The sequence below is a fragment of the Hoplias malabaricus genome, chromosome 12 (assembly GCF_029633855.1).
Source record: "Hoplias malabaricus isolate fHopMal1 chromosome 12, fHopMal1.hap1, whole genome shotgun sequence".
Lineage (NCBI taxonomy): Eukaryota > Metazoa > Chordata > Actinopteri > Characiformes > Erythrinidae > Hoplias > Hoplias malabaricus.
The window spans coordinates 24096263-24108540 of record NC_089811.1 but is presented as its reverse complement, the minus strand read 5'-3'; the positions used below and the strand labels follow the sequence as shown (position 1 = coordinate 24108540).

Here is a 12278-nt window from a genome sequence, read left to right as displayed (position 1 = left end):
TGTGTGTGTGTGTGTGTTTGTTTGTGTGTGCATATATAATATGTAACATGCAAAAGTACATTGAAGTAAAGTGTTGTTAAGTGATGTTAAAATAATTAAATAATTGAAACCCTGTATTTAATTGATAATAGATAAAAAAAATATATTTTCATGTTGAACTGAGAATGTTTATTGGTTGTGAAAAACAATTTTCCCATTGTGTATTTGATGACAGGTAGTGTTTACCACTGTGCTGCATCACCAATTAATTTAACAACACTGTGTAAATGATTCGGAAGTGAGAAGACCAATTGCTGTTGTTTTGAAAGTGAAATGTTTTCTCTTTCTTGCTTGATATAGGGTTTTAGCTGTTCAACACTGAAATTAGCAAGGCCTTGCCAAACAAAGTAAATGCTTTGGTTGCTCCAAACCTGTATGTATTGTTCAGCATAAATGGTGCCTTCATAGACGTGCAAGTCACTCATGCCATGTGCACTAATGCATTCTATACTGTCTCAGATGCTGGCTTTCAAACTGTGCAATTGTAACAAGCCAGATGGTCCATCTCCTCTTTAGCCCAGAGGACGCAGCATACATTATTTCCCAAAAGAAATTCAAATTTTGATTTGTCCAACCACAGGACATATTTCCACTTCATCTCAGTCCATATAAAATGAGCTGGGGCCTAGAAGAGTGGCTGTTTAAGTATGGTTTCTTCTTTGCATTTGTGAGTTTTACCTTGCATTTATGGATGCAGCGATAAACTGTGTTCACAGACAGTGGATTTTTTGTGAAGTGTTTCTGAACCCATGCAGTGATTTTCACTACAGAAACGTGTCTGTTTTTAAATCAGTGCCGTCTGAGGGCCTGGAAACCAGTCAGCCAATATTCAGTTTTAATTATATTATGTACCTGACATAAAGACATTTTTTGAAGTTGAGTAACATTATTCTGTGATGAACACCTCCCCATGTTTATTTCTGAAATACTCAGCCCCATCTTAGATGCTCATTCTTAGCCCATTCGTGTCACATGTCACATGATTTTGCAGCATTACAAAACTTTGCTACTTTTGTTATTTCATGGAACACGGTGCAGTCAGTAAATTCAGAATGAGGGTTTAAAAATAATTCCTTAATTGCGACATTTGAAAGAGTCTTTTTACTATTTTCTATTAAATATAGGTTTTAAATTATTTACACATCATTGTGGCATTCTATTTTTATTTACCTTTAACACAGTGTCTCAACTATTTTGGAAGTCTGATGTGTAGAATTATCCCAACAAATTGCAATATATGATTATAGGGGTTTGTTGGCATGGTGGATATACCATTCAAACACTTAGAAAGACTGGACTCACCCTTCCAGGGTAGAATGCTCCTGCTGTTCCTTGGGCAAGACTTATAATGCTTACTAACTCTAGATATAAATATCTACTAAATATTTGAAGGGTAAAATATTTAAAGAGTGAATTTGTTGTGTCTTAAACAACAAGCTCACTTGTATAAATATATGTTTGTGTGTGTGTGACATGAACTGATAATTGGCTATAATTTGGTTATTACTTGTTTTAATTTATACAATTGAGCTTTTTGTGTAAGACACAATGAATAAATATATATATCTCAATGCCTCAGTGGAATATAAATCTGCAAAATGATACTTGAAATGAATATAACAAATTGAATATTTATAGAAATAATCGCTATCATTATTGTAATTGTGGTCTACACAACTGTGTTTGTTTGTGAATGTTGGTGGGTGGCACAGGGAGAGCTTCATGAAGCAGTTTATTGACCGTCAGCAGCAAGACCCCAGCTGTCTGTTTCGCAGACTTCCCTCAGCTTCCTCCTCCTCCTGTGACCACTCCAAAAGATCCGCCATTGAGGACAATAAATACATTGATCAGAAGGTACAACATGCTCATTAAACCCATATTCACCCCTCTCTAATGGCATAGTAAATAATACCCAGATAAACTGAGGAATAAGCAGAGGAATGCTGAAATCTCCCAGTTGCAAGATGCATCAGTATATACCTTTTCCCCAATATTAATTTGTAGATGCATGCATTTAAATTGCACGTCATATTGATGTTGGAGAGTGATGTTTCCTCTTCTGTGTGGCTCACAGTTTAATTTTTTTTTCCACTCTAGCTGAGAAGGTCAATATTTAGCATCCGTGCTCGCAATCTGCTGGAAAAGGAAACCACCGTCAATAAAATACTGAGGTATGTTTGGGAACTTAGAAAGATGCCACACCAATATCAAAACTAGGGAGGGGGGGGGTCAAAAACAATGAGGAAAAACAGAGGAAAAAACAAAGTGGGGGCTGAAAAATATGTATCAGCAGTTTTTTGGTATCTCACGTATATAAATATCGCTCTCATGAGTGTAAATATGAAACCCACTAGCACACTTTCATGTTTTGTGTTTTTGTTCATAGACCTGCGGCTGGAACCATACTCTGAAATCATTTAGACATGGCAAAACAAAAAGAAAAGAAAAGACAGCTTTATCTGGGAAAAAAAAGTTTTCTTTTATGAGTGTAAGAAAATTTTGCTCTAAAATGGAAAATTACCTGCATCCACTCTAAATAGTGTCTCTATGTATTTATCTATGGCTCTGGTGCTATCCCAGTTGCAGCAGAATAACAAAAGTGAACACGTCTGCAGATGCCCTGATCACAGCCTCAGAAAACAGACAGACTTAGCATTTTTCTGTTATTATTTTCTTGAATTTTTTTCTTTCTTTTTTAAATCAGATAATGGGTTGTTTCCTGTTTTTCATATTCCCATTTTAGAAAGACCCTTCACAGACCCTTTTTGTCATCTATCTTTGTTTTCTGGGAAAGGATTTTCACAGTAGATGATCAGTAACAAAATAAGGTGACGTCAGCCAAAAGCATTTACTGAGAAAAGCCTGAGAGCTGCTCCCCAGACTTCAGACCCAAGATTTCACTGAGCACAGAGAGCATTCCAAGGCAGAGGCAATTTTCAGATCGAGAAAGAAAAAAAAAACATTTGAGAATGAATATATTTTATGCAGTGTTATGATTTCATGTTTGCATTTGAGAAAGGGATATTTACACACACAAAAAAGTGAGGAACAATCACACAAAGTGCTTTCAAGCTTAGGTTGCTGAAAGCACAACCTTCTCTTGGCATGTCATTTCTCAACACAATGCTCAGCATGAAGTTATATTAGTTAATAGTCACCTGGCATCATGCTGAGTGTTAGGGTAGTGGACAGGGTAGTCAACCTAGTGTAGGTAGATAAGGTAGTCGACCTCCTAGAAAACAAGCACCAATTAGTCTTTCTTGGACTGTAGGTCATGGTTGTTCAACTACAAGGTACAGTACAGATGCATTATTGTTGTTAAATGTACAAACAGTGTAAATTTACCTTTAACGGTACAATAGTGAATTTAGAGTCCAGTTGTGTTCCCTAAACTTAAATGAGAGGTGAATATTTGTATGATGTCATTATAAGTCAGTGTAAAATAAAATAGCATAATAGAAGTCCTGGAAATTAAATTGGGTGGAGGAAATCAACACAAATTAGAAGTCTACAAATATTATAGAATATGATAGTTATGTTCACCACCTAAAGATACTGAAAAAGTACCCTTGAGGGTATATCCACAGTGAGAGTAAAAGGTACCATGACAGTGACAGTTTAGCTGACAGTGAACCACATGGACCACACAGAAGCCTCTGTTTTATGGCCCTGTGATGCTGAATTCTTGATGTCTTTGACATGGAAATGTATTTTTTAGGTTCAGACTCTGCTGGAAGCCTGACAGGATCTAAATGGATAATGGTGTTTCCACCTCTAGCCCCTGCATGGGGTGACTATCAGCATGAGTAAACTAATTAATAATTAAAAGTTTGGCACTGGTGTGAGCCTGGCTGTGTCACACTGGACTCCTGCACCTATAGAGTCGCACCATCAGCTTTCAGATCACGTCTACAGTGTCCCCTGGCCCTACCTGCTATTACCATATCCTCTCGCACTCTCATCCTCTCCTGCCAGACAGCTCATCAGCAAGCTTCCCACGTCGTCTGCTACTGCCGTCTGGGGCTTTCACTTTGTCTGTGTGCACAGACTCACACAAACACACGGCCAGCCACTCATCACACTGAGTGGCCATAAATAAGGCTGACACATTCTCCTGAAGCCCAGATTGTCATTAGCTGTGTTCTGGTACATGACTCTGCAATTAATGGACAACAAAACGGTGGCGGGCTAGCAGGCTGAATGAGGATTGGACGACGCCTGCATGTGCATTCATTCACATTCCTTTAGGGCCTTTATGGATGAAACAACAGAGGTGTAAATAGCACAACAATATCAGGTCGAGATGAACAGTGAGGGATGTGTAAAAAAGTAGTGCAGTTGGACAACACAGTTAAAGAACAGAAATTATCAACATGGTTAATAATATCAGTTGATGTCAACGTACCTGCAGATTAATTTCAGTGAAGCATCACAATAATCAGAAGCTGTAATTGTAAAATTTTAAAATAAGAGTTAAAATATCAGTTTTACTATCAAATACACAGTTAAAAAAAAAAAGGATCTGAGTCTATAGACTGGGTACATGAGCATGTGGGAGTTTTCAGATGGAAAATCAGCTTTATAAATATAGGGTCAAAACTGGGCTTATCTCCAAAAAAAACGGAATAACTGTTAATTTAGTGCAAAACCATAACACAGAGATTTAAAAAATGCCCTAAAGTCATGTCTTAAAAGCATCATGTGTTTTCGATTTCATTTTTCGTCATGCTTTAGATTTCATGCTCTATAATTGACTATGCTAAAAAGGGATTAATTAGTTTTCCTCTCAGCAGTGGGCCAGCTCCTCAGACCTACTTCCTACCTGTGCTAACTCCCTGTATGCTAATAAGAGCCATCTGCCATGCAATGTGTGTACACCACGCCACACCATGGTAGATGACAATCCCTTCCCCAGGGACCACTCTGTCGATCTGTGAATGCATTGCTAATGTGTGGATAGCGGTGCTTCAAAAGAGCTTATACATCACCCCTGATGCATCTCTGCATTACGATTACATAAGATTCTATAGTGTGAATTGAAACAGATTAGCTGTGTATGTAATGTTTAATGCAAGAATGTTTGGGCAATGTTGCGTCTCTGTGGTTCCAGTGATTAGTCACGTCATGTTACAGTCAATACATCAGACAAAAAAAAAATGTTTTTGATTTATATTTGTTGAAATGTTATAATCATGAGAACATACATATGGGCACCCCACTGAAGTAATAAGGATAGTTACTTCAATCAATATGTTGCAAAGAATCCAGAAAAACACAAAAAGACACAATCTCACAATATAGAGTACAGAATATAGGTTGAATTTGGGCATTTTAAATAGATTAGTGTCTAACTCATGGCTCTTTTGCTCTACAACTGTGGCTCTTTAATTCATAATAAAACAAAAAGTATAGCCATATATTTGTAAGGGTTTGTGTACCTCTGGACCATCCATCCATTATCTGCAACCGCTTATCCAATTTTTAGGGTCACGGGGGGGTCCAGAGCCTACCTGGAATCATCGGGCACAAGGCGGGAATACACCCTGGAGGGGACGCCAGTCCTTCACAGGGCAACACAGACACACACACATTCACTCACACACTCACACCTACGGACATTTTCGAGTCGCCAATCCACCTGCAACGTGTGTTTTTGGACTGTGGGAGGAAACCGGAGCACCCGGAGGAAACCCACGCGGACACGGGGAGAACACACCAACTCCTCACAGACAGTCACCCGGAGTTGGAATCGAACCCACAACCTCCAGGCCCCTGGAGCTGTGTGACTGCGACACTACCTGCTGCGCCACCGTGCCGCCCCTCTGGACCATTAGATTTTAATTTTAAATTGTTAAAATGGGAAACAACTTGTTTCTGATTTGTAGTCGCAAATCGCAATCACAAGGAAATAAAACCAGAAAAATGCTCCATCTGTGTTTGGGGCTGTGGTCAGGAGGACTCGATTTGCATTTGCATTCACCTTTTTCCACTGCCCTCTCTGTTCTGTTCCTCAGCAGGAAACAGAGCCACAAATCATTTTACACATGGCAAAAAACAAGGCTTCACAGCATCTGTGATTATGTTGAGGGTTTACCTTTAGGAGTTTGAGGAGTTTTTGTCTAAAATGCTATGAATTGTTGCTTAAGAAAGCTATCTTAAAAAATATTTCCTTCCTCAAATTCCAGTGACAGATATTGTGCTGAAATATCCAAAGTTATGTTAAGTCTGGTTCCAAAGCTGCCCCCCTGCAACATCTTTGTTCACAGCAAAAGCAGCGGAATAAGGTAAACAGGGATAGTGAGGAGTTGAGTCCCAAAGATTTGATTCTTCAAGGATCTGGAATTTAAAGTCTTGGGGTGGACTCTTGGTTTGCGATTGTCATAAGAAGTTGTGGTTGCTGTAGTATGGTAATTGTGTGCAGAGCGGTATCGTTGTTTTTATAAGGTTAATGTGTGTTTGTTAAAGCTTTGATTTGGGTTACAGAGCGTGCACAAGGCAACGCATGCTGAGTGGTTCTTTTGAGGGTCAGCCAACCAAAGAGCGCTCTATCCTTGGAGTACAGCACCATATCCGCCAGGAACGCAGGTGAGCTACACATACACAATACTGATTAACATTACAGCTATACCATTTTACCCTTACCTTAAGCTCAATAACCAAAAATAAAACCTTTGGCACTATTAGTTTTAGGAATTAAAATATTTATTTTAATTAAAAACATTTAGAAAAGTCAGTGCATGCATTTTTTTTTGTCCTGACATATCACCGAAACTGAACATTATCCTGACAAGTGAGTGTGGTTTTTGGAACTTTGTCCTGACATTTCATATAAACCAACACACATGCAACACAAGCACACAGGTCATGTTGGATTTATTTTCCTTTTCATTTTAACCAAGTAATTCCAAAGTGTGAGGTCTGGGCTCCGGTGCGTCCAGTCTGTTGTTCTGAGAACACCAGCACTTTGTTTAATTTGCAGATTTCCTTATTTCAATATCTTTTCACAGTAGTGGCTCCCTCACAACTCCACATATTTTCAGACACATACACTCCCATTGAAAGTATTCAAATAAACACTTTTATGTCTGTCTGTAACTGCTTACCCAATTCAGGGTTACAGAGGGTGTGGAGCCTACCCGGAATCTCTGGGCACAAGGCAGGTACACACCCTGGAGAGGGCGCCAGTCCTTCACAGGGCGACACACAACTCACACTCACACCTATGGACACTTCTGAGTCACCAATCCACCGACCAATGTGTGTTTTTGGACCGTGGAAGGAAAGCAGAGCACCCAGAGGAGCAGAGCAACCCATGTAGACACAGGGGAATCACACCAAACTCCTCACAAACAGTCACGCAATGTGGGACTTGAACCCAAATCTTCCAGGTCCCTGGAGATGTGTGGCTGCAACACTACCTCTTGCAACACCATGCTGCCACCTTTAGGACTATAGCTTTTGAGATCTGTATATTTAATGCATATAATTCAGCTGCACTTTTAAGTACCTAATAAAGCTAGTGTTAAAAAAAACAACAACAACAACAAAAAACTGGTTTTAAAGCATTTTCATTGAATTGGATATTGATGCTCTTACTCACATACTTCCTCCTTTAATTACTCAATCACTTGCATACATACTCCCTCATAGTTACAAATTTGTGGAGCAACTGGGTCCTTGTGGTTGTGAAATCTCACAGGACTGAATTGGTCATTTATATGTGTTCCCTCTAGAATGAAGATACTTATTTATTTTGACTGCTGAGATAGAACTGCTGTCAGTGCAGTGCTTTAAGAAAATGTATGGGAATTTGTTAAGGTGAAGCCTTAAGAAAATGTTGAATGTTGAATGGTGAACTAAGTGGAACAGAATGGGACAGCTTGTCTTCATATCAGTGAGTGTGTGTTGTGCTGAGAAAGTGAATCTTATCATTGCCTCAGGTCTCTAAGACATGGTTCCACCAGCCAGCGGATCAGCAGAGGCAAATCTCTGGAGACACTCACCCAGGATGTGAGTATTGTGCACACACACACTGAGGTATATGTTTTATAGCCTGAGACATTGAGATAAAGAAGTGTTATTTGTGAATGTTTCTGTGTGTGATGATGCAGCACTCTAGCACTGTGCGCTATCGGAACGCTCAGAGAGAGGACAGCGAGATCAAGATGATTCAGGAGAAGAAGGAACAGGCTGAGATGAAACGGTACAGCTACAACTTTTATCACCGTCTCACACAAACACACATTCATGTCAGCTCTGAGACTGTACTTAGTACGAAACTGTCATCATTAAAACAAGGCTTGTTCTACTAGCAGCCATGTCTTTACTTGTGAAAAAAATTACATTAATGTTTGGGCACAGCAACATTATGGAGTAAGTTTACAACTCATTACAATGATATAATGATCATTTACAATGGTAACAATGATCATTGTGCATTGCGTCTGTTCCTTCAAATTTTGTTCATTTGGATCATTTGCAAAACATGGCTACTTCTTTACACCAAACATTACTGTGCAAAATAATAATAAAAATCAATTATATTTTAATTTGATTTAAAAAATGGCAAAAGCATGATCTATTGTTTCCTCAAAACAAGATGGCAAACAATAAATTGTCACCAAATTCACATTATAATGATTGAACTACATATTAATTTTTCACTCATATCAAATGGGAACAGGCTCAAAACTGCTTAGAGTGCTTAGATAATAAGAGGGAGGTTATGTTGGTTTATTAAGCATAACATAAGAATGGTTTTAAGGCAAAAATCTGAGTACGTAAATTTATAGCATAAAAATTGGGATTTGGAAATTATAAGTAATTATTAGTTATTCAAAAATGATACAGTGCAATCAAATATAATAATGAAAATCATGAATGAAGTTAAATACTTTTATACATTTTAAACATATAATTCAGTTACTCAAATTGCCAAATTTGAACAGTAATTGTTTCTTCATATTTGCAATTTTTCTAATTAGAAAAGTCCAAGAAGAGGAGCTGAGAGAGAACCATCCTTACTTTGACAAGCCACTATTTATAGTTGGGAGAGAACACCGCTTCAGGAACTTCTGCCGGATGATTGTGCGGGCTCGTTTTAATGCGTAGGTTTCAAAGTTAGCACAAAATAAATACAACCATTTTAGGTTTTATCACTTTGATTACATTTTATTAGCCACTTTGTAACTCATGCCTGTTTTTGAAACAAATATCAGAATAATATTTGAATATTATAGTGGTTTTGGATTTTTTTAATTATTTGTTTTGAACAACAGGTTGAAAACTGATCCAATAACAGGAGCAGTAAAGAGCACGAAATATCATCAGTTATAGTAAGTTCTCAATATTTATGGATATTTTTCTGTTCATTCATAGAAAAGTATGTTCTTAATGCATTAATACTTTTTTAATAAAGTATTAATGTTATATTTCTCTGTACACCCTCAAAAATGATTTCTGGTAGTTGCTTCTTCATTTAATTTTCCTCATGGGAAGATATCTCTGCTTAGACGAATGAGGAGAAATTCTGACTTCAAATGCTTTTGAAACTTGGACACAGACTTGGTATTATAGATTAGCAATACAAATTAGCGATTGCTGTGTCCTCAAATGATCTTGTCAGATTTCACAGTCTGTTGGATCAGAAGAAAGTTAGGGAAAGAACACTGACTTTGTTCCAGTGATGCAAGATGTGCTGTTGGCTGAATGTATTCCGTGCAAATTGTGTGTGTAGTGATCTGCTGGGGTTGGTCACATATCTGGACTGGGTGATGATTGTGGTCACAATCTGCTCCTGTATCTCCATGATGTTTGAATCTCCTTTCACCAGAGTCATGAATGCGCCTACGTTACAGGTATCAGCTCTTCACAACTTTACATATTATGGTATAGATTTGATCACCCTTGACTCTTAGTCTAAATGATACTGTTATTTTGAACATTACTGAACATGTTTTACACTTAGGGAACAATTTAAAGCCTATTTTTAGAGTAGGTGTTTTTTTCCCCATACATTGTTTTGTTTTATTTTATTTGTTGTTTTTGCATAGTGTGGAAATTTCATAAAAACAAACTTTAAAATTACTTGGAGTAAAGTCTCTTTACATTAAAGGAACACTAGGTAAGATTTGATAACTTTGCTCCTACAGTTGCAGATTGTAATAAACTTTTACAGCATTGCCCTGAAATAAAGGGGAAGAGGGGAGGGGTAATGGTTTCTTACCCTCCTCCAAAAGTTACAGAATGCAGTTTCTCCAGTCCTGAGCTTGGAGTAGCTACCACAGAGGCTCTGTTATTCCTATTGCAGGTCAGTGGAGCATCACTGTAATTTTGAAGCTGTAATTATAAAGCAAAAATACTACCTAGTGTTCCTTTATTTTAGATTTGTGCTAACTCTTCTATAGGATTTTTAATATTTTTCCACTGCTATCTATTTCTAACAATTTTACCCTTGTATTTACAGTCAGTAATATAGTATTTCCAGAGGGCCTATGTCCTTTACACTGAAACATTCTATATTAATAGAATGTTTCTGTTTCAGAATAGTAGAGAATTATAAATTCATTTAAATGACCACATGCAATCTGTAATCACCAGTGAAAGTGTTAAATTATTCATTTTGCATCTGATTTGAATGACACTGAATATAGTCCAGTACTTCATAAGCAGTTTGTTAGAAGTGATTGATATCAGAGAGGCCTCAAAGCCCACATCCTCTCAGTGAGTAGACAGGAAGTTGGAGTAGATGAAAGTGATTTTCACTGATTCAGCCATTGGTGAGGCTTTTTGAAACACCGTTTTGCCCAGCACTTCAGACAGTGAGGAAGTAGCTGTATTTAGAGTGAGAAGAGAGGGTCTGCTTTGTAGAGAGCCACTCTACTCACCGCCTGCCACTGCTCTTCAACAGAGTGACCTCTCAGTGTAAAGCCTGATTTGACTATGACTGCTATCAAAAGCATACTAAGAGTGCAGATCTGCATGTTATTTATGCTTATATGAGAAGGAGGAAAAAAAAAAGCAGTGGACATGTGACCAATAAAATGTGTAAAATCGAACGTAATGTAATTTACCTCAATTGGAGATTGTTAACTAACAATTAAAACATATATAATATAATGATTAAAATAGTACATGTGTAACATATAAAGTGATCCAAGGTTGGGCAGTCAGCTGGTCACTCATGTTATCACTTAGAGAGTAAATGTTTGATACCCAAGGAGGCAATAGCCATCTAAGACTGGTAAGACTCACTCTCTCACTCTCACTGGAAGGGCACAGTTAGCACAGTGCTACCCAACACAGTCATCTATTAGCTAATATATCAGAACTGGCCATTAGTATTTTGAAAGGACTAATGATGATGTGTGCAAATAGTGGTTCAAAAAGATAGCTGGTCTCCACCCTCCCTACTTGATGCCATTGTTGCTAGTGGCTAGGAAAAAACATGTAAAAATAATGACAACCAAATATAAAATAGTCAACATAAAATTTAACTGTAAAAAAGAACTGAAACGGAGTCAAAATGAAACTTTTTTCAGCTTGTAATATCAACTTACCAATGCCCATATTGATCAAAACTAGCAACTGCTAACCTTTGTCTGTAACATGCTGTGTGTTGCTGTCACTCCTGTGTGCAGATAGCAGAGTATGTGTTTGTCATCTTTATGAGCATTGAACTGAACCTGAAGATCATGGCAGATGGTCTTTTCTTCACACCAACAGCTGTCATCCGAGATTTCGGCGGCGTCATGGACATTTTCATCTATTTGGTACAAACCCATTTATCTTGCTTTTTTTTTCATATAGCTCATTCCCTTGCTAATTTATTTGAAAGGCAGTCTTCTCTCTGATTAGAGGCTCCACTAATGAGTTAGAGCAAGCTTGTGACTAAACTTGTGAAACCGCTCCTTAATGACTGTAAACATCAGTTCATTTGAATGTCACTAGATCAGAAATTGCTTCCTGATTACTTCACAGCTCACTGTTTGCCTTCATTTCTAAATAATCCCTGTTTTCTGGCGTGAACATTTATTATTACATACATTCACTGAATTAAACTGTCTTATTTGCCACAGTGTATTTTTCAGTGCATCAATTGCATCTCACTACAAATTAATTACTAACTATAACCTTATAAAGTACTCAAGTGCATAATGAACACAAATCATGCATGTCTAAAAAAACAGTTGAATGTTTTTTGTTTATTTTTTTAATGAGCATTAGAGAATAATTAATTA

At 37.6% G+C, this 12278-nt stretch overlaps 1 protein-coding gene across 1 annotated transcript in view; it reads left to right on the top strand.

Annotated features, from left to right (window-relative positions):
• nalcn (sodium leak channel, non-selective) overlaps positions 1-12278 on the top strand; it is a 144115-nt gene that overhangs the window by 108011 nt on the left and 23826 nt on the right. The window contains exons 19-27 of the mRNA XM_066686611.1: positions 1752-1893; positions 2137-2210; positions 6523-6624; positions 7980-8049; positions 8151-8242; positions 9024-9146; positions 9318-9374; positions 9776-9896; positions 11679-11810. Coding sequence (XP_066542708.1) covers positions 1752-1893; positions 2137-2210; positions 6523-6624; positions 7980-8049; positions 8151-8242; positions 9024-9146; positions 9318-9374; positions 9776-9896; positions 11679-11810 — 913 coding nt within the window. The remainder of the gene's footprint in view (positions 1-1751; positions 1894-2136; positions 2211-6522; positions 6625-7979; positions 8050-8150; positions 8243-9023; positions 9147-9317; positions 9375-9775; positions 9897-11678; positions 11811-12278) is intronic.